Raw genomic sequence first — 22995 nt, forward strand, 5'->3', positions numbered from 1 at the left:
CTACCACCATCCTCTCTCTGGCCACCCATCCCACAAAATGAGCACCGGTACCTGTAGGTGAGAGAATGCAGTGAACTCCTCTAATGGCACATTTCTCTATGATCTGAAATGAAGTCTTTCCCTTCTAACTGCTCTTTGCCATTGTAACCCTAAAAGCAATCCTCAGTATGGCTGCACCGATGAGCAGCAGCATTATAACATCAAACCATAACCAGAAGAGTGCTTTAATGTCGACACCCTCTCAACAACCAATATTTAATTTTGAAGCATCTTCATGATGACTTCAACTTCTGAGAAATCATGACTCAATAAAGATGGGTCTTGACCCCCTGCAACACCATCAGGAAACTCTAGTCCTCTGATCTAAGACATTCCTTAGCTACTGATTCAAATAAAGCCCAAACCAAGACAAAACATCCGAATCACCTTAAACCATAGCTTTTACCCGTCTCTCTAGCTTTATCTTTACACATCCTATGCAGTACTCAGTGACAGATTTTATTTTCTTGGGCTCCAAAATCACTGCAGACGGTGACTGCAGCCATGAAATTAAAAGACGCTTGCTCCTTGGAAGGAAAGCTGTGACAAACCTAGACAGCGTATTAAAGCAGAGACATCACTTTGCTGACAAAGGTCTGTATAGTCAAAGCTATGGTTTTTTCTAGTAGTCATGTACAGATGTGAGAGCTGGACCATAAAGAAGGCAGAACGCTGAAGAACTGATGCTTTTGAACTGTGGTACTGGCGAAGACTCTTGAGAGTCCCTTGGACTGCAAGGAGATCAAACCAGTCAATCCTAAAGGAAATCAACCCTGAATATTCATTGGAAGGACTGTTGCTGCAGCTGAAGCTTCAATACTTTGGCCACCTGATGCGAAGAGCTGACTCACTGGGAAAGACTCAAATGCTGAAAAAGACTGAAGGCAAAAGGAGAAGGGGATGGCAGAGGATGAGAGAGATAGCATCACTGACTCAATGGACATGAATTTGAGCAAACTTCAGGAGATAGTGGAGGACAGAGGAGCCTGGTGTGCTGCAATCCATGGGGTTGTAAAGAATCAGACACGACTTAGCAACTGAACAACAATAAATGCTGCACTCATGTCAGACTATTTATTCCATAAGCAAGTTCCCACCTCTGTGTTTTTACTTATACTATTTCCTCCATATGTAATTCCCCTTTCTCCTAATTTTTCTGTCTATCCATCTTTCCTGACCCCACTGAAATGGCATTTCCTCCATGAAGCCGTGTCTCCTTCCTGCAACAGTGACTGTCTCCCTCTTACGTACATTGTACCTCCTCTGCTGAGACAATTTTCACATTCTGTAATAATCCTTACCCATTATATTAGAGTATGTTTTAAATACTGTGACATCCCAGGAGGCACTGACAGTGTAGTTTATATGCAATAGACACACAATTGTGTTTGCTGATTCCACATTGAATAACTTGATCTGGAAAAGGAATTGTTCCCCCTCGCTTCCCCAGAAGCCAAGTTGGATGTATTCTCAAACACTTTGGATCTGGACTTCTGATGTTGCTAAACACGTAACCTAAGGCAGGCAGTTGAGCTTTATTTTTCTATAAAAAGGGGCCAACAGTCCCTTCTTTAATTACATTAAAGAGGCTGAACTGCCAACACAGGGTTAAAATTATCATACAATGTTAAGTGAATATGAGAAATGATCTCCATGGTCACAGATCCATTACAGCAGAACTGGACTGGGAACAGCTGAAGTTCTAGAAATGTAAACTTCCTCCTCTATTCCTGAACAACTGATAGTTCAGGAACAGTACTGTTAAGATTATGTCAAATACAGCCCACGTCTCCAAAGTTCACCTGTTCAAGAGTTCTTACTAAAGCTCTTCTAAGCTAGACGTCTTTTTTTTTCCTTCTTGCAGATAACCTTAAGCCAGAGGTATAAAGCGGGAAGGAACTGAGGTTCAAGTGTAGGCTTAAATATGTGTCATTTTTAAATAATGCAAACATATACAGGCTTAAATATGTATCATTTTAAAATAATGCAAACACTTATCTGGCAAGGAGACCCTAAGAATATCCACCTGCCCCTCCCCTGTTCACTCACCTGTTCAAATCCTTCACCTAAACATCTTGTTTTGGTCTTTGATTACTAGGTATGAGATTTTTCTAGGACAAAATATGCAGAAAGGTCTTCTAGTCTAGCTTCTTCAAATTTAAGCCCCTTTCTTCCACTGATATATTTATACCATATAAACAGAATCTAACAATTGACCAAAGTCTTCCAGAGAGTTTGCGTACCGCATATAAGTCTGCTTACAAAATCCTGTGATGAAACTTGGTGAAGCCTTGAGATAGTATACATGTGGAAAGAGAAAAGTTCGGTTGTCTGTTTCACAGTAAAGGATATTTTTCATAAAAACATAGGGCCTGCAAAATGGCACTTGGGGGATCAGATCAATTTATAACCCCTTCCCCTAGTTTTAAGTGTTCAGTTGAAGGAAAGAAAATTACTCCTTTCACATCCTTGCTATGATTATATGGAGTGGAATTCAAAATCCATGATATTAAAACAGTATTCTAAAGGTATGTTTCCAGTTTAATTCTTGAATCCCCTGAAGGGCTACATGTGTTATTTCTTCACCCTCACTGGTGACAGCAACAGGTCCCAATTTAAAACAATTTGTGAATTTATTTTATGTGCCTATTTATTTCCTGCTTCAGAGCCTTGGGAAAAGGTATAAAATTAGGCTTGGCCTAACACCAGTCCTGACGCCCACTACCCCTTCCCACATGTGTGTGATCAACACCTATGTCAAGACCTTTGGGGTGATTTCCACCCTTTCTCTTTTCTTCCTTCAAATCGGAGGCTATTAATTGAGGGCCAGCATTCCACTCCCATCTCCCACACCTCTCAGTCAATCCGATCACTTCTAGAGCTGTTTACACTGCCAAAGCCATCCATCATCCTGCCTCATCAAGCAGGAGAAAAACTGATGGCAAGTTACAAAAATCTCATTAAACTGCTTTCTGCCTCAACCTCTTCCCAACTCCTTGAGAAACAGAACTTCAAAATTGAGTCTGTTGGGGAAACAAGAGGGATAGAGGGAAGAAAAGCTGATGTGATGAAGGGAAAAAATAGGTCCAAAGTAAGTCGGTTTCTGGCCCAAAGTCAAATAACTCACTCTATCTATCTATTATAGACAACAAAGACGAGACCGTATCAGTTAACCTTAACTTACTTTTATTTTCTTTATGGCTGAACTCTGAAGTTCCTAAACACACTCTTTCATGAAATGGAAAAAGATTGCTTCAGCTAAAATTAATTTTATATTCACCTTTTTTCTAATGACTAAATCCCAAGTTAATTCTAATTCCAAAAGTGATAATGGACATACCTAGGCAAAAGCCTAGGAAAATATAGAAAACTTAATAAAGCCACACAACTCCAGGGAAGAACTGAGGGCCTGTCTATGTTTAAAGACAAATGTGTGTCAAACAAAACCCCCATCCTCATGAGTTCCAGGGAGAGGAAGGAGACTGTGAGCGTAGCATGCAATGTTACTCCTTCCCAGGACATCTGGCATGGGTAGAATGACTACAGACTGAAAGGGAGTGAATGTCCTCTGCTAGACTGCTAAGTCACTTCAGTCGTGTCTGACTCTGTGCGACCCCACAGACGGCAGCCCACTAGGCTCCGCCGTCCCTGGGATTCTCCAGGCAAGAACACTGGAGTGGGTTGCCATTTCCTTCTCCAATGCATCAAAGTGAAAAGTGAAAGTGAAGTCGCTCAGTCGTGTCTGACTCTGCGCGACCCCGTGGACTGCAGCCTACCGGGCTCCTCCATCCATGGGATTTTGCAGGCAAGAGTACTGGAGTGGGTTGTCATTGCCTTCTTTAAGTCCTGTGTATGAGTAGTGCCTTCTAATACTTTCTCATCTGATCCTCACTGAACCTCCATTGAGTTAGCCATTATCATTCGCATCCTAAAGATGAGGAAACTGAGGCTCAGAAAGCTCAGGTATCTCAACCAAGATCACCCTATTACTAATTGGAGAAGCCAGGATTCTAACCAAGTCCACCTGACTCTGAAGTTCTTTGCACATCCTGGTTTCCCAAGACAGAGCACTCTTTGCATAGGCTTGCCAGTACAGATGCCCTATGAAGGTCCTCCGAGTCTGAGGCAGACATCTGAGGCATCTGAGTTGGCCCTGCTAATAAAGACATGGGAAGAGTGGTATCTAGTTAGAAACAAATCTAATTTTCCTACATGTGCCCAAGTCGATGTAATAAGTTTGTAGCCTCATCTGCACACTGGCCCTCTGGTTTCTAATCGCAATAACCAGGTTGATTTCAGGCCTGGAACCTTTTCTACCACAGAGGCGATTAAAATATAATCAAGCTAGAAAGTTATCCTCCCCCAAAGCCACCTAAAACAGAGCAACTCCAAAATAAAACCAATTTACATATTTCAGCCCAAATTAAAAAAGTAAAAACTAAGGATTCCCTTTTAATATTGTGAATAATAAATGCACATTTATGTAAAGCTTCCTTTGGGGAATGGTTACTGTGAGGACAACTTTTCCAATATTATTTATAAATATCACTTTTGTTTTAGTGTTACAGTAAGAATCTGGACTTATGGGAATTGTACTGTCTGTACCCAGTGCATTAACAGAGATAATTAATATTGAGGACATGTACAATATCTAGAATTTTAGACGTGTGGCTGGCTGCATTACAAAAAGTAACATCAGAAATGATGAGTCAAATCTGGTCAGAATCACAAATTACAGGGACTTAGTCATTTACTCCATTTTAAGTGAGTCCTTTCCTAATGAAAGTTTCATTAGTAAAGATTGCAAGTTCTCAGGCTTTCCACTACAGACTTTTAAATAGCACTTAGAGCTAAAGTTTATCATTAAAGCTGTATTTACTACTGCTGCATCTTCAAAGGGGGCACTAGAAAAAAAGTTCAACTCAGCCTGTTATTTTTCATGTACAAATTAAAAGCAAAACTCTAAAGGGTTTAGACTGGCAGCTGAGGAAAACACAGGCTACTTGAGAAGCCATTACTGAGACTTCCCAGGACACACTGAGGGCCATGGCTGTCTATCCCTACCACACACACACGAACACACACACACATATACACACACTGCACATAGTATATAGGTGTGCATGACAAAGTAACTCTCTACTAGCAAATGTCAAGTTTGCACAGGGGTGACATCAGCTATACTTTATATAACTAAAACAAAGTTTGCATAGTTGTATGCCAAGCAGGTCACCATCTTCTCAAATTGTCCCTGGAGAGTAACGTGAGAAAAAGTATTCAGAGAATCATCCATGTCAGAAGCAAGGCCTTCTTATTTTTGCAAAATTATAGGTTATCTAGTCAAGTTACAGCAGATAGCCAAGTTCCTTCCAGCTGTCCAAACTTTACCTTTTCCTAAGAGTGAACATCTGGATACATGGAAGCTTATAGACAAAAATGTCCAGAAGAGTTTTCATTTTCATCTTCTAGAGTCATGCACAGACTCTTAAAATACAAAAGGAAAAACATTTATGTACTTGAATGTTTCAGCAGATCTTTTCCCAAAATTTGACATAAACCTCATTGAATGACGTCCAACCTTAAAATCCCTCACTCCCTTTTATCCCTAAGTCACAGAGATTTAGTCTCTAACATATATTTTGATCAGTGTCAGAAGAAATGGTGACTTTCAGTTTCACATTTCAAAAAAAAAAAATACACATAATAAGTCTTCAACAAGTATTTCTTCGTCCAACAACAAATGGCAGCCAGCCTGACTATGAATACAGTTGGCAAAATAACATCAAGGGCGAGTTGTTCCAAGAGAGCAGACAATAGAAGGTAACTAACTCGGAATGAGCAGGAGTGGATTCAAAGCCACAAAGTGCAAAACAGAAGCAACCTCCACGCTGTGGTGTGTTTTTTAGAATTTGATTGGAATTGTTTCTCTGCTTCCTCATATCTTAAAAAAGGAACTAAACCTCTTACAGAAAAAAATCCTCATGAATTACTATATTTTATAGCTTTAAAATGAATAATTAAGAAATGAAATTCAATTTTAAAAGTAACTTTCAAACCTAGAGTCCAGAGAAAGTTATTTTCAGGAGAGACCTATGACTTGTAATTTTTGTCCATTAAAAAAAATCAAATCTGCTAGTTCTGCATTTTACTTTTGTGGTTAAAAATAAGGCTTTCCTAAAACAACATAAGACAAAAATGCAACTACAACAATTACTCTGACCTTATTTCTTCAACATTTTCACTGCTTTTTCGACCAAAATTTACTTAAGAATTCTTTTTTCGGCATTCAATCTTTCTTGATTCTTGCAGAGGGGGGATCCACATTAGAGGGGAAAATATTTCTGGTTTTTGATACAATGAGGATCTGAATAATGCTCTTCCCCGAAGCAAAAATGGCCAGTGCTATAATGGTCCATCAAAAGGTAAAAATCTCAGGAGCAGGGAGAGGGCATGGGGAGAGACAGAGATAGAGAGATGGGGAGGAGAGAGAGAGGGAGAGAGAGAGAGCCATCGCCTATTCAGAGCACTGACACTGCATAAGTGATTTCTTAATGAATGTACAAGGAACAGTATAAATATTACCATTAGGCAGAGTGGATGTGAACATCTAAAGCAAGCTAGCTGACTGATTGCTTTCTCATTTTTTCTTCTTTTGTAACAATTCCATTTCCAAAGTGCTTGATTCCTATTGTTGATGCTCCAAAGCTATTGTGAGCACACTGCCTGAATGCCTAATGAAGTAAACAACAAACAAAATGGCTCATCTTCAGTGCCCCCAGCTAGCATCCCAAACTGGATATAATTAAAGGTGTGAACAAGCAAGCAAAGAAGTAATGAACCTGCAAAGTCAAGGTTCTGAGAAATTATCGGGCATCCCACACTGCACCAGCTCAGATTTATCACTCATTATCTCTTATGTCGGCAAGGTTCAGATCCATGTTGGTACCCCTCTCTACTCTTGTCTTCCAGCTTTCGTTTTTCTTTCCACCTCTAGAAGGCTGATTTATGACAATTACTGCTTGTGATGACTCCCAGCCACCCACAGATCACCTTTCCTTTTACTCTTAGAAAGCTGCTCACCTATAAAAGCCCTCTACACCTAAAATACACTGAGATTTAAAAAATATAAGGAAGTTCCTAAAAACACATACACACACTTCACAAAATGAAGCACGAGAAGCCACCTTACCTCCTCCTTGTTTTTACCAATGGTTAAAGATTAGGTGCAAATGCTCCCAAAGAAAACACACCTCTCCTTTCATATACATGTATATTTTAACTTGAACCCAAATGCTTGATTGAAAGGGCAGCATCTAGTGCACAAATATTGTTATGAATCTGCACATACATGGTTTCTCAAATCACAACTAAAGAAAGGTGTTTGGTTACTAATGGTCTGAGGGGTTTAGAGATGTCTTTTTGATGAATTTTTGTATTTTTCTAATAAGAGAACTCTTGGGAGTTTGTGAGGAAGAGAAGCCACTTCTTATGGGAAGATGGCCCAGTTTGGTTTTCTTTCCATTTTTAGATGCACATATATTTGCAAGTATGTATACACATTTGGTAATACCAAATAAGGAAAGCCTAAGACAGATGCAGGATTCCAGAAACACAAATGCTTACACTGATACACACACACACACACACACACACACACACACACACAATCCCTCTTGCTCACACACACATAATCTATCAAATGGATGGGAGATGGATAGTGGGCAATAAAATGTTGACTTCACTTTCAAAAGGGGAATTGGCCAATTCTATACAATATGGCCCATCAACTGGAAAACAGTAAGATAAAAGCTTGGGACTGTTTATGTCTCTTCAACCCCCCAAAATTCCCAATGACATTGGGAAAAAATACTGCATTGCAGCATTTGCCACCGCATACTCACGTGTCTAGCATCCGTTGGCCAGCTTGCCAACAAATGTACATATTAAGTGTCCAGGCATATAAATTAAGTGCCTAGTGGCCACAGATCATTGAAACTGATGAAGAAATTTGTCAAGGCCAAAGGACTTCTGTCTATGTACAGTGACCTCTATCAAGACCGCCATTTCTTACTCGCAGTACACACTGATAATTTGTTTCAGCTTTTTCTTAATTAAAATAAGGCATAAAGATACCAAGGGCTAATTGAAGCAGCATATCAACATATCTCCTCATGGAAGGACTAGTTTTTGGTCTACATATAGGAAGAGAACCCACCCACAATAAGGAAATAAGAGCAAAGGGAAGAAATCAAACCAAAGAAAAAGACCTGCCCTGAAGAAACCCTTTTATTGTTCATGGTAACCCTTACTTGAGTAAAACACCTTGATTCACTTATAAATTCTTTTAGAGGTATTAAATACACACACACAGAGCACCATTCACGCAACGACTTCCAGACTGAAAAATTTAAACAGATCATCCCCAGCAGAAATGCTAAGTGTAAAATATTTGAAGTCTAACATGTCTCAAACTCTATTTCAAGACAGAGTTTTAATACTAAACTGTGTAGCCCATTTTCTTTCTCTTTCTTTAAAAAATATTCTATTGTTATTACCTCACAACAATCTGGTCTTCCTATCATAATAAAATCCTTGACTATTCAAAGGACCAAGGAAAGGCTACAGGAAGATAAAAAAGTTTTAAGGCTTTGGAAAACTATCAAAAAGAAGCAAACTCATCTATATCTGGTCAGGAGGATGACCTGAAAGAATGGCAGTTAGGAATGAATGGAACTGAGATCACAAATGAATGTTTAAGTGGCTTGCTAGTTTCTTTAATGAGATATTAACATTGTCCTATAAATCAATGATTTTCAAAGAGATTTTTCAGCTACCTACCCACCTACATTCAAAAATTTAAATATTAAATTATTTAAACATTATTTTACAATAAGATACATGAACATTCTGATTACTAAAACTGTGATGTAGTCAGGTGTTTTTTTGCAGAAATATTTCCAATCAGATTTTCATTTCTTAATAAATGCATACTCAGCCTTGTGCTTCTATAAAGACACACCTCCACATGCAGGTAGTATGTATTAATATTTTTAAGACAAAGAAGCAAAGAAGGTCAGCAGTAGAACCACGTGTCTTTATTACAACCCAAGCCAAGGTGACAGTTCCTACAGAAATTATTTTCCCCCTAACTAAAACATACTAAAAAATTCTCAGAAAAAATACATTCGAGATAATCAGAAAACTATTCTATTTTTAATAGTGACATATGGTTACACATTCACGATATGAGAGAAAGGTTTAAGTGTATGACAAAAAATATAAGTTTATTTATTATTATCTCAACAATCAAAACAAATTTTAAAAATCCCCCAATAAGAAGATAAAATATAAGCATCTGCAAGGACGAAAGAATCGGGGTGGAGGGTGGTGGTGTGGAGATTTGCATTGGAGAGAGTAAAATTAAGAGTACTTTCAATACAGCCAGTTATATTTCCCAATCTTTTAACACATTTCAGTGCCTTTTAATCTCTCTTTCTTGGGCTTAAAATCATCATGTACCTAATTTATCTCTCCGGAAGAAACCATAATAGATCATACTTTCAGTTGTTTTTATGATACCTTCTATTAACCTAAGTAATATATCTTTCAGTCCTTTCGGTACCCACCATCATGAGAAAGAGACCACTAGTAAAGCACTTTGAGAGAGAAAAAGCGAGAGATGCCTATCACCCAGTGCACGCATGGGTCCCAGACGTTCAGAGACGCTGGAAAAAAATCAGCTTTTCACTCAGTTTATGCCAAGACCAGGACTAGGACCAAATGCCAAATGGAAGGCAGTAGTCGCAAGGGTGCAGCCTGATGGATCCTGCGGCTAGAAGCATAGAGATGAAGGTGAAGTAATAGACTAGAATATAGCTTTTCATGTATTATTTTAAAAAGCAATTTCTACTCAGGATATAAAATGAGAGATACAATGAACTCCCTGGAACTGTAGTATCAATATTTGATTTAGTAAAAACACCAATATCACCTAGCACAAAATCATTGCTTAGGGTAACTAAATCTATTCTACCTATATTTCTCCTATGGATATTTTGCTGGAAATTTCGAAGAAATCATTTGCAGAACGTATCAGCTGTGGGAGTTCACTATTATGCTTCCGTCAACTTCATTCAATATAATTTACATTTTTTTCAAATGGCCTCACAGGATTCCTTGCGATTTTTCGCACGTACAATTTCACAGCAGGGAAAAGGGGGAAAGACAGAGAGGCAGAGAGGAAAACAAAAAGCAAAATTCCCAACCCTCCCTTCCCCCTCTCCTTCTCTCTATCTCTTTAAACCAAAAAAAAAAAAAAAAAGGCCAGGGGAGACAGAACAGATGCTTAAAAATAGATTTCTAAAAATCACTGTAAACCAGAGTTAGAAATGTAATTAACACCTATTTATAAAGAATAATTAAAGTTGGGCCGGCCACAAAGAACAGCAAAGATAATCGAGGTCCTGTCCCCCCCCCCTCTTTTTTACACTGTTTGCAGTGTGTTCTCATGATAGCCACCTGCTCCCTACTCGGCTTTTCCTCTGTTCGTTTCCCCGGCAACCTTTCATTGGGTTTTCCTCCCAGCTATCGCTTTCAGTTGGGCTGCTCGGTCTAATCTTATTTGTTTTACACCCATCAAAACAAGCAGCCAGACAAAGGCAATCCGCTAAGAATGGGAAAAAGACCACAGCTTTGTTATAACATCTATGCAGAGCGAAAAGTCCTCCCCAGGCTTTTCTAGCAAAAAATAAGTGAGATTGATATGAATTTACAGCCTTCCCCCATACCAGCTTTGAAATCCCGTGAAAGCTATTGCTTGTGAAATTCAAAGTCAAAGTGGGCACCCGTGGCATCTGATCGTGCCATTTTGTGCCATATCTTCAGGGTCAACATCAGGTGACAGGAGCGGGACTCAAGGAGTTTCCCTGCTTCTTTTTTTTTTTTCAGAAAAAGATGATGCTAAAAATAGATCTACTACTTTGGCAGAAAGGTTTTCCACTTCCCCTTCCACATCCAAAAGTCCTGTTCCACAATTGCATCTGCTGGTACTGAACCTCATCTCCTCCACCCCTCATTCCCAGCCTTCCCCATCACTCCGAGCAGGAGACGGAAAAAGAAATGTGCCTTTAACTTTAGCAGTCGTGCAATTCCATTGAAAGCTCACAGAGGCGGTGGACACGCCAGCCAACAGTGATGGTGACACTGTGATTGTCAAAAAAGACACCAACCTTCCTTGGCTAAAATGTGAGTTCGATGGAAGAGACAGTGTGTGTGCCTTGTGTGCATGCAGTGCCATCACACTTGGAGATGGATTCTGGTTTTCAGAAAAGAGAAATACTAACAAACACACACATACACAAACGATCTGCACAGTGATTTACAATGCACAGTCCACCATCCTTATGCACACACACACAGACACACACACGGCTGGAATCTCCAAGCTGCCTTCCTCTTTTCACTTACCATCTTCAAGCCATTCCACTCCATCTGTGATCAGAAGAAGATGGACCCTCACACAGTGTGTCAAAAGCGGAAAGGAACGTTATGTAAAAGCTGACATTCCTTCTAACAGAGCTGCTGCCCAGAGAAGGAAGCAACAACTCAACACGCCAGGCACCGCTACACATACAAGCCGCCTCCTCTTTTTTATGAGGTCATGACAGGAAACTCTTTGAAATACAAGATGCAGCATTTACTGAAGCCCAAATAAATCACTCTCTTTGCTGTTTTGACTGCGCAGTCCCCCGAAACACAACGGCCCATCTCAACGTTCAGGATTCAGGAGCTGCCTCGCAAGGTTTAAATTTCCAGCTCAGAAATGGAGAGATTCCTAAGCCGGCTGCACCCACCTCCAGCCCCACAAAACCCAGGCACATAGACAAACCCCTCTCCCTTAAAAAAAGAAAATCCTTCTTTTGCCATTATTGTCTCATGTAATATAATCTCTTTCAGCAAACCAGCAATTACTTCAGCTCACCTCCCCTTCTCCACCCCCACCTTTATGTTGAAGGGAAAATTGACAATGACCTGTTAAAAATGACAATCTATTTCCCCACTGCTTCTCAATAAAAGGACCTACCCGCACTCTCTACACAAAAGAGATAGTAAATGTAGGAACCAAACAGCAGCAGAGAACTAAACTCTTGTGCAAGCATAAGACTGGTCAAGGTGGAGATGCTTTTCTTCCCTCCAGCAACACAAACAACAGATTATAAATCTAGTCATACCTACCATAACCATTCTTATTGGCAAATATTGGGTCTCGCAGAGCTTCCACTCTTCTCTTAAAATTTGCAAAGGTTTCAGAATATATTTTTAAATGACTACTATTGTTATATATTTTTAAAGATCCACAAACACAGCGTGGATGATTGCAAAGTAAATCAATTATCTGATGGGGGGAGTGGGGGGAGAGAAAAAAAAAAAAAAAGAAAGAAAAGGAGCAGTGAGCTGAAACCCCCGATTCTAGGATGTAGATAAGAACAACTGAACAGAGCCTTGCTGAAATTGGCTCGAAGCTTCCCCTTTTTACATCCATTTATGGGACCATCTGTCAGCCGAAGCCAGGATCTGATTGGCTGGGGAAACGAAGGGAGGCGTTGCAACATCAGGTGCTATTTAAATTAGCTACTGCCAGATTGACGATGTTAATGATTTGGTGACCTCTACAACAACAGAGACCAGATTTCTGAACTGCTTCTTGTGTCTGGTAATTAAGGCCAGGCTGAAGCAACAACAGCCATACTTGTATTTTTACCTTTTCCCTCCTCCCAGTTCAAAAGTACTGTAACAACTGCAGGTCACTGGCGGCTTGCAAACCTTAACAGTGGGAGTGTTCTCCCTTGCCCTTGTCCTGAGGGCTGTACCACCCCACCCCTCAGAGAAGGGCTTTTCCTTCATAGAATGTTTTCAACCACCTTATCTTTTTCGACAGTTGCTTTCTAGCGAAATGCATATTTAATGATCTGCCTCTGGGCTTAAAGATACAACAAAAGCACTTTAATGTGCAAATATATCTACATTTTAACTTCATTATTTCCCAATATTGCTGATTTTTAGTAAGTAATGCTCCTTCTGCAGCTAATATGGCCAGCGTCCTAAAAGAAATTTTGAGATTGGGCTTGCTCTGTGAACTAGGTTCATACAAGTTTGCTTCAGAAAACTATTTCCTCATAAACAGAAAAAAAAAAAAAAGCTGAGGGAGATGGGGGGCAGCTGCCACCCTCTACCTTTCTGCCTTCTGCCTGAGTTTTTCAAAACAGAGAATGATGGATGATTTATTTAAATAAATTTATTTCTCAACTTGGATGGGGGCATGATCTGAATTTTTAAAAATCCACTGGAACACATTCTCTCTTTGCTTTCTTTACTGCTTCAGAGAAAGGTAAAATACGTTTTTGACAACAGACTCATTTTATAACCAGTGCAGAGTGCTCATCTTAACTGAACACATGATTTTGCTTCTCTCCCTCCAAGGATGTCTTTTTATTTTGGCCTCTTAAAATAGTGTGCGGTGATGTATACAGTTTGTCTGCCTATTTTATACATTTCATAACCTCTATGCTACCAAGCCTTCAGTAGTATAATTTCTTGTTGTTGTTCTACTTTGGGTTTTAAAGTGGCTTATCCGAGGAGTTTATGTTTTACTTTTACCCCAAAGGCTATTTTATCACTATTTATTTAATTCATAATTTAGTCAATTCGTTCCTCAATAAATACACAGAAGTAACAAATATTACTCAAGACATAGTTTAACACAATTTTTAATCTTTGGCTGTAGTTGACAGCGGGATGGGATTGGGCCACGTGGAAATACAGGCCAGGCCGAAAATCACGCTACACTCTGGGCTTCAAAGTCCAAGAATAAATGAGTCTGTGAAACATTATTATCAAAGAAAATAACCTTTACATTACAAATTAAAACTATTCTTTCCAAGCTACTATTTCATGAACACACAGATACAAATACACAAATATACAGATATACACACACACGTTATATACAGATACACCATAAAAAATATCTGTATATATACAATATGAACAATTACACTTGAATATAAATAAATTCAGCTATTAGAAATGAAAGTACATGAAACAGAAAAGTAGAAATGTTAAAACCATAATCCTATCAAGTAGAACAATACTAAATTACATAAACTTTTAAAATAATTTCTTGAACAAATGTATAAAGAGTCCTACGAGTCACAATAGTACTACAGCATCCTTTGAACTGTGTACAAAGGACAAATGCACAGGTTACCCACTCTAAAGAGTTCAATATACGTACCCAGAGCAGGTACAGGTGCCCCAAATCAACAATAGAAACTCTGAGTGCAATTTCACCAATATCAAGATACTGTGAAAAGTAAACATGAACACAATGCTGACAAACACACAAATAAAAACAGCTCACTGGGAAAGAAATATTTACTGTATATTTCTTTGGAGCTTATAAAAGTCAGTATTTCTTAAAATCCTTTTCTCTCATCCATACTAATATCAGCACGCTTAGTGAGCCATAAATTAACATTAGGTGTATCAGAAGATATTCCGGCCACTTTTCCAAAATGGTAACTGTATATCACAGTATAAATCATTAGCTGGTTTTGCTAGGCTAAAAAATCCATGCACTTTGTACATCGATCACTTCTCCAAAAACCTCCACTCTAAAGTCTTTCAACAGAATCCTCAAACAAACGCACAAATGTCCTCAGAGGCCTTTTCTCTAAAGACAAAGGCAGAATCCTATTGTTGGGAAAAGTCAACCTTATTATTGCATTTCCAATAGTACCATTCATCTTTCAGAGTGAGGGGCTGACCGCTACATCAGTGGTGTGACATTTGTAAAGCAACAGATTCTCAATATATTATCGCAAGAATCAGGCAGGCGAGTCTCCCAGTCATGCATGATTTTTTTTTTTCCACCACAAGCCACCACCACCACGGGAAGAAACTTGTCTCACTCCAGCAGCAAAGGCAACCTAAAAATGATATCCTAGAGCGGTGGAGCTGCCAGTGCCGCTGTATCCTTCTTACCATAAATGAGCAGTTTCTTGACTCATTAATAACAATTTCCCTTAAAAGAAGTAATCTCCTATCAGTCAGCCCCTTGCCACCATGCTCACATCCCAAAGGTTGCAGATATCTCAGCATCAGTCGCCGGCAGACAGCTTTCCCATACAGAGTCCAGATGGACTGTACCAGAAGCCAATTCAGCGTTAATAACTACCTACTCCGCGCAGTGGAGAAGCCTTACGTGGCACAATGGGCTAGGAAACAGCAGCCGGCTGAAACTGCAAATAAAAAAAGACAACCAAATTCTCCAAAGGCACCGAAAGGAAGGAATGGAAATAGAAGCGTGAATTGTATTTCCTTGACTTCACTGAGAAGGGAAAAAAAAAAAGAAGAAAGAAAGGAAGAAGGAAAAAAAAAAAAGGAATCCTTCATAAACACACAGGAAAATATGAAGAGGGGGGAAAAAAACAGATGCTGCCCAGAAAAAAGTGACAAAATATTACCTCATTATTTAACAAAGCAGCATTAAGCGTCCTGCTGATTTCAAACATCTTGCCACAGATTTTGTTTTAAGAGAAACAGATAGAATCCTTTGCAAAGCACTCCGTCTGCAAAGGGTTCTTCAATTTTCTTGCGTGCCACGGAACAGTCAATATATTATTTCCCTAGAGTTCGCACATTAAAACCTCTAGTCAGTGAGCTGAATTTTCCCCTTATCTCACACACAGTAGACTCCTGTTATATGTACTGCTCTCTTTGCAAGAGCAGCCTGCCCCAAACATGGCTGGTGTTTAAACTACTCTTTAAAGTAACAGTTCACTGTATAACCACCAGGTGGGTAGAGTGCACAGATTCAAATGAACCATCTTAAAAGATAGTTTTGTTTTTTTTTCCCTTGGAATAGCTTTTGGTGTAGGATGTAACATGAGAAACGCCAGCATCCTAACAGGCATCTGTCTTGTATCTCTCTCTGTGTCTTGTCAAAATAAACAAATAAAATTCCCTCTCCTGACTTAATAGTGAGGAAACAAAACACCACCATCCATTTTTATAAAAACTGTGAAGAATGAAACAAACAAGCTTTGTTTCATTTAGCAAAGGATGAAAAAGGAAAATCCAATCAACGCAGAGCAAGGGGGAAAACCAAAATCTTCATGGAGATATTTTCTTTTAGCAAAAGGAAAGAAATATTGACACGTGATAAAACCCAATTCGAAAGTGTGCATATGAGCGAAGCACACACAAGATGGAGGCAAGAGTTCAAGGGTGTTAACTTTTTTCAGAGTAATATTTGCTATGATCTTTCATGATAGGAAACAACCACAAGCTTAAAAGATACTGGAAACAAACAAACAAACAAAAAATTAAGCCTTGAGCATCTCTTTTTAGAACACAATTATACAAATAGTTATAAACAACCACAAGAACAGACTAATCACATATATCTCCCCAGTGCTGTTCCTTTTCCCTAGGATCCACCTTGAAATGGAACAATTCTGTCATGTACTATTTTGTCTGTCTAGTTAAACTTGGCGTCTCCTTTGTACAATTCTATCCCAATTAATCTGCTACTCTGCCAGGCATAAATAGAATGTCTCAAGTTGAAAGCCCCAAGTGATGGAGGGATGATGTTAAAAGGATAAAGCACCACCTGACAAAAATAAATCTCATCACTTATATCATTATATGGCCTATTTTTAGGGAGGATTTTATTACTCACAGAGCAAGCAAGCATCCCTCTATGTTCCCTCATATCTAAAAGAGGAACCAACACAGAGAGAAACCTGGGATTTTGTTTTCTTGGCTGGACAAAATTAAAGCCCTGAAACTTCCACATCCTCTTGCAAACACGGATGTCAACACTGGTATTTTTCCAGCCCATCCAGATAACATTTAGCCACATACAACAGTGACTGTCTTTTTCATCTTTAAGTCAAGTCTGCATCCCTTAATACCATTTAACCTCCTCGCATATAGTAAGTTTCAAATGACAATTTTTAACTGGGGAGTGAGAAGGAGGAGTTGCTCTCATCAAATTCTGGTTGTATGAAATAAGCTAATTTGTACACTCACCATATGCGTTAAACACTAATTTAAAAATGTCACTTTATTCAAACATTAAAATGTAATCAGCCTAGTAAATAAAATATTCTCGAGTTTTCTTGACTTGGTGATAATTTAAAGAGTGTTTATCTCAAGGTAACCTCTCTATTTTGATTACCAAGGAAGGCTTTTGATTTGGAAAGGGAAAAAAGGAGATATTGGGGGCTAGGGGAGTGAGAAGAGAAAACCACAACTGTACGTAGCTGCACAAAGGAAAATAAGATGAAGCGGGTTTTTAAGGACCCATAGTCTTGTTACCCTAAGGCAAATCCAGCCAATCAATACCACCCATTGACGGTCTACCATCTGCCATGCTACCCAGCAATGTGGCTAAACAGACCTGTTCCATATGACCGTAGCCGGCTCATTTTCAGTCGATTAGAGCAGTTCCAGAGCATTCACGTGCAATAGCACACAACTCCAAGTCAGACTGAGCCTCTCTCTTCACACCAGTCCCTCCGAGCACAGCTGCAGACCTTTTCCTCCTGTTCCGGGTGTCTGGATTACCTCTTCTTGCCCCTCAATTGAATTAGCAAAATGGGGTGGAAAGGTAGAGTGAACAGACACATACACACACACACACACACACACACACAGAGATAATTGCCAGCCCTTCTTCACTGTCATGCAGAATTCAGGAATTCCTTGTGCTCTGGTCTAATATGATTATGGCACATCATTTAAATAGCATCATCAGTGACTATGACCTGACATTTTCCTGTGGTTCAATTTCTTTTTTATCCTCTCTCTCTTCCTTTGAAAAATAAACCTGAGCTACTGGCATTTCTTCTTTTAGGGAAAATACAATCAGTATGCCCAGACAATGGCATACTATATTTAAGGGCTTTTGATAAAATTTAAAGCCTAATTTTCCTATGATAAATTGTGATGTTGGTTTTGTCTAGTTTTCTTTTTTTCTTGTAGAAACAATAAGTTAAATTTTATAAGAAAATGCAAACATACCACAGAGGAAAGAAGAACATGCCAGAATGACACAGAGTCTATCAGTATGATCAGGAACTCACTGTTGATGTTCTATTAGAGATATTAATATATGACCTGACTGTGTGATGCCTTTCTCTTTCCTAAGTAGTTTTATCTACTATGGATTGTGGGAAAGAGCTGTAAGAATGCTGCTGTGTGAGAAATATGACAAATGGATGTCTAGTCCACTTAAATGGCCAAGAGTTCACCTAGGCAGGGAAACTAACTTAAGGGTAGATACACACTTGATCTCCCTGCTTTCTTTCCATACTTGGAAGCCTATGCTAGAAGAGCAGCTGAAAGCAGAGGCTTCTTTCCAGAAACAATGCATGATTTTTCAAATGTGCCTCTGACCACACTCGTAATTAACCAGGGTGTCTTTCTGGGAAAGAAAATTTAAAAGACAAGAAAATTGCCTTACTTACAAAATTCTAAAAAATGGTAAGTACACATTTATCCAAGAAATCTAATTTAGGAGTGTCCCTGATTGGACTTTTCACTGATATACTCTTCATCATCACTTAAGAGAACTCAGCAGGGCCAATGTGCAAACACCCAGAGATTTCTGAAGATCCTTGTATTCAGGGATTTGAGGCTTTTTCATTTCAGTTCAGATGAGCTGTACTAAAAATAAAAAACAAAGAAAAAACCCTAGTATAGATATAAATATTCACAAAAGGATATAGTGTTTAACTAGGTTAATACAATATTGAAAATGCTTCAGTGTAGGGCCTTTTAAAACTCTGGACTCATTTATGATTCTGTAATTACAAATAAAAAATAGGTGTAATGTAAAAGACAAGGAAGGTAATTTGGGGAAGAAGGAGGGAGAGGAGAAGTAGAAGGAAGAGGGAAAGATGAAGGTAAAGGGAAGTAGAGGGGAGGGAAGAGAAGAAGAAAGAAAGCAATAGTAGGACTTAAAAACTGTGAATAAACACTGCTGATTTACTAGGAGTCTACCATATACCAGACACTGTACTAGGCACTTGATATGCACAATCTCATTCAACATCACAGTAGTGACAATTTTTATAGCTAAGAATTCTAGAAAGGTGTTTTCCTCATCTAAAAAAGTAAGAGCTCCCCTCCACAATCACAGAAAAATATACATAGTATACACATATTGAATGAATGAAGAAGATGGGCACAGACTAAAAGAGAAAGGAAAGGGAAGATGGAAGGCATGTTTGACTTTTTTCTCAACTAAAAACGTCCAAAAGGTTTTTTTGCAATGTGCTTCTAACTAGGCATGCCCACAAAATGTATCTCATTTAATCCTTCATTATGACCAGGCTGTAAATTCAGAGTGAGAGACAAAGAATTAAGGCTACAAAGCACAAAATCTAAGCGGGCACACTTGAGTTCCCAGCCCTGTCCCCAACTTCCTCTTCCAAAACTGGCAAAACCTCTTACATAGAGTATCTGCTCAGCAAACAGTGAATCAGCTTCTTTGTTCTCAGCCCCTTACAGTACAGAGCTTGGCTCCAGACAGCACTCCAGTCACAGGGAATGAATGAAGATCAACAGTTGCACTCATCACCTCAAATACTATCCCACAGCCTATTACTTTTGATTCGTTAGGGGTTGCTGAACATCTTCTTGATGCTTCCCAGGTGGCTCAGTGGTAAAGAATCTGCCTGCTGATGCTGGAGACATTGGTTTGACCCCTTGGTCGGGAAGATCCCTGCAGTAGGAAATGGCAACCCACTTCCATATTCTTGCCTGGAAAATTCCGTGGACAGAGGAGCCTGGCAGGCTGCAGTCCATGGTGTCGCAAAGAGCAGACTCGGCTGAGCGACTAAGCACACACACATGCACAAACACCTTCTCGGGAGGAAATGATACGGTAGGCTCCTTAAACTTTAATATCCTCATCTGTAAAAATGGGTAAAATAATACTTCCATTAAAGTTTGTTTCCAGAATTAAGTAGATACAGGCTTGGTGGAGGCAGCACTCTAAATGGTAGTTATTATCATTAACATGGAGAATACGGGAAAACTGTATGAATTAGTACCTAGCTACAAGATAAGGCAATCTTGTTGAAGAAAATACAATTCAGAGTCTCTCAAAATAATTAGAGAATAAAAAGACAATAATAACTAAGAAAGGCTGAATGGTCTGTTCCAATTCTAATGAAAAATTTCTGCTGCAGATAAACATTTACTTGGTCCTGTGGGTGAAGTTCAGTGCTAAATTCTTAGCATAAAGAACAAAAAGAAATACAAGTCACAATCTGCACCAAGGAGCTTACAGTCTGGCTGGGGAAGGAGCTTCATTTTATGCATAAATCCTAATAGTATAAGGAAGAATGTAAAGAAAATAGTATCAAAATGAAGTCCTGAAGGGCAGTCAATGATGAGGATATCATCTGGAGTGATGGGGGAAGCTTCATGAGAGAAGCTGGAACTGAAGGTAGGCTTGAAGAATGACAGGGTTTGTTTTGGAAAGTGGAGAATATTTCATATAGGTACAAAGGTTGAAAAGGAGGACAGGAAGGGGATATTGGCAGTCAGCTCATTCTAGTTAGATCCCTTTTGAGATCTCCTCTGAATCCATACTTTGGCCACCTGATGGGAAGAGCTACTCATTTGAAAAGACCCTGATGCTGAAGAAAGATTGAGGGCAGGAGGAGAAGGGGATGGCAGAGGATGAGATGGTTGGATGGCATTACCGACTCAATGGACATGAGTTTGGGTAAACTCCAGGAGTTGGTAATGGACAGGGAGGCCTGGCGTGCTACAGTTCATGGGGTCGCAAAGAGTCGGACACGCGTGAGAGACTGAACTGAACTGAACTGAATCCATTCCATTTTTTAAAAGTTGTAAATAGAGGAAAATTATGATATGATGACTGTGGGAAAGACAACCTCTTATTCAGTAAGCATTTCTATGGGGAAAAAAAAACCCCAAAACAAGAATTAGCATTTATTAAGCATCTACTGTGTGTCAAACATTGCATTAGGTGCTTTGCTTATAAATCCCATTTAATCTCACAAGTCTGAGATTTCCAATAAGAAAATGAAAGATTAGAGAATTTAAGTGATTTGCACAAGATCACAGAGCTAGAAAGATGCAAATTTAGGTTTCAAGCTTAAATATGTTTAATCTCAGTCCAAACTTTTTTTGCTATAAATTCTACCTTATATAGAAAAGTGTACATTGAAAAAATTTAAATCTTATTCACTGTTACTCTAAAATCAGAAACTAACATTCAGAATAATACTGTTGATATGTGCTGACATCTAAAACAATAACAATAATTAAAATAAAAAACCCCCAACCACCTAACTTACATCTGTAATTTTAGTATTCTGCCAGCAGGCGGTGATAGAATCCTGGTCCTTGAGAATTACAGGGGCACGTTTTTTGCCTGCTACTATTTTGTGTGTGTTCTAGTCCCTCCTCCATCTCTGAAAGTAAAGGTTAAGAGTGCCTGATCTTCAGATAGAATTGTCCATTAAACCCCCAATACGTTAAATTTTCCAACTATTTTCAAAATTTCATTTATCAAAAACTCAACTGTAAGCGTAATTCTGAACTTCAACAATTTTCAAACAATTCTATTGCAGATTGTACTCGATGAATTATAGTTCTTTGTTACTCTCACACTGTATGGTGAGCTTGGAGGGTAGAAATTGTATGTTATTTCCCTTACAACTCCAGTATGTAGAATATCAGTACCTGGAACATAATGCGCACACAATAAAAGAACACAAACAATTAATTCCAAATATTTTAGAAGAACTTTTGAACCACATGCTTAGGGCACAATGATTTGGTGCTTCTTTCATTGATATGCAATTTTCTTTTTTCAAACCACTCTTACAGCTTGCCGGTTTATTGTAAAAAGCCCTTTGTTGAGGTTGGTCATCAGCAGAAGCATTTCTCTCAGTGGTCAAGCACTTCCTTCTGCCTTAGCCAGGGACAGTCTACATTCATTACAAGCCCTGCCCTACTCAGCAGCCTAGTTTACCTTTTCAACCCTCTTATGCCTAGGAAGGTCACTTCCTTTCTCTATGAAAAGTGAAGAAAAAAATGTGAAAAACAAGAAGCATGCTATATAACTGTCAGAAAGAGGCAACTGTCCACTTGACCCTTTTTAGTTCTTTCCCTCTCTGACTCTGAAGCTGGGGGAATGATTTAACTACTTTTAGGCAGAAGGGTAAAGTTATACATTAGTGCTGAGTAGCTCATTTCCCTTAGCAACACCTTAGCAACAGCAGATTCAAGTTCAAAATACCTCCTTGAAAAGGATCACACTTTTAACGAGGATGAGTATTTTTTTAATATAAGATTTTTGAACAGAAGTTTTAACATTGTAACCCCCAAAGCCTTGTAGGTTACAAATACTGATTTCATGCTAACCTTGCTCTATGATATTATGAAATTATCTAACATTATGCTCTATGTAACCATAATAATGTTGGGCTCCTGTGAAATATCAGCTCCTGGAGAAGCCCTGGTCCTACTCTAACATTATTCACAAATATATAACTTTTATTTTATCAAGTCACCATCAATTCTAGGTTATTACAGAAATTATACTTAAGTTCTTTTAAAAGGATTATTGTTACTGACCTCACTATTCAGTCTGCTCCCTTACTGAGAAGAGTGAATAACTAAAATCACAGTTTTAAACCCTACATCAAGGTTTTACAAACTATGTTACATATAACCTAAGCTTCTGTGGACAGTTTCAGGAAAAATATAAAAAAGAAATCCAATTTTACCCCAAACTGGTACTTACTGTTATTTAATACCATTTAATACCTACCTTGGGCTTCCCTGGTAGGTGGCTCAGACGGTAAAGAATCTGGCTGCAATGGGGGAGACCTGGGTTCGATCCCC

The 22995-nt window shown here is 38.9% G+C and overlaps 1 protein-coding gene across 10 annotated transcripts in view; it reads right to left on the reverse strand.

Annotated features, from left to right (window-relative positions):
• Window positions 1-22995, reverse strand: part of ELAVL4 (ELAV like RNA binding protein 4) — a 151799-nt gene that overhangs the window by 72664 nt on the left and 56140 nt on the right. For 2 of the 10 annotated variants that reach the window (XM_081485562.1, XM_081485561.1), the window contains exon 1: window positions 15082-15198. The exons of the other annotated variants lie outside the window; for them this stretch is intronic. In XM_081485562.1, the coding sequence (XP_081341688.1) occupies window positions 15082-15198 (117 nt within the window). Of the gene's footprint in view, window positions 1-15081; window positions 15199-22995 lie in introns of those variants that run through there. 10 annotated transcript variants of the gene reach the window in all.

This window comes from Giraffa tippelskirchi, chromosome 5 (assembly GCF_054371585.1).
Source record: "Giraffa tippelskirchi isolate mGirTip1 chromosome 5, T2T-mGirTip1v1.2.pri, whole genome shotgun sequence".
Classification (NCBI taxonomy): Eukaryota; Metazoa; Chordata; class Mammalia; order Artiodactyla; family Giraffidae; genus Giraffa; species Giraffa tippelskirchi.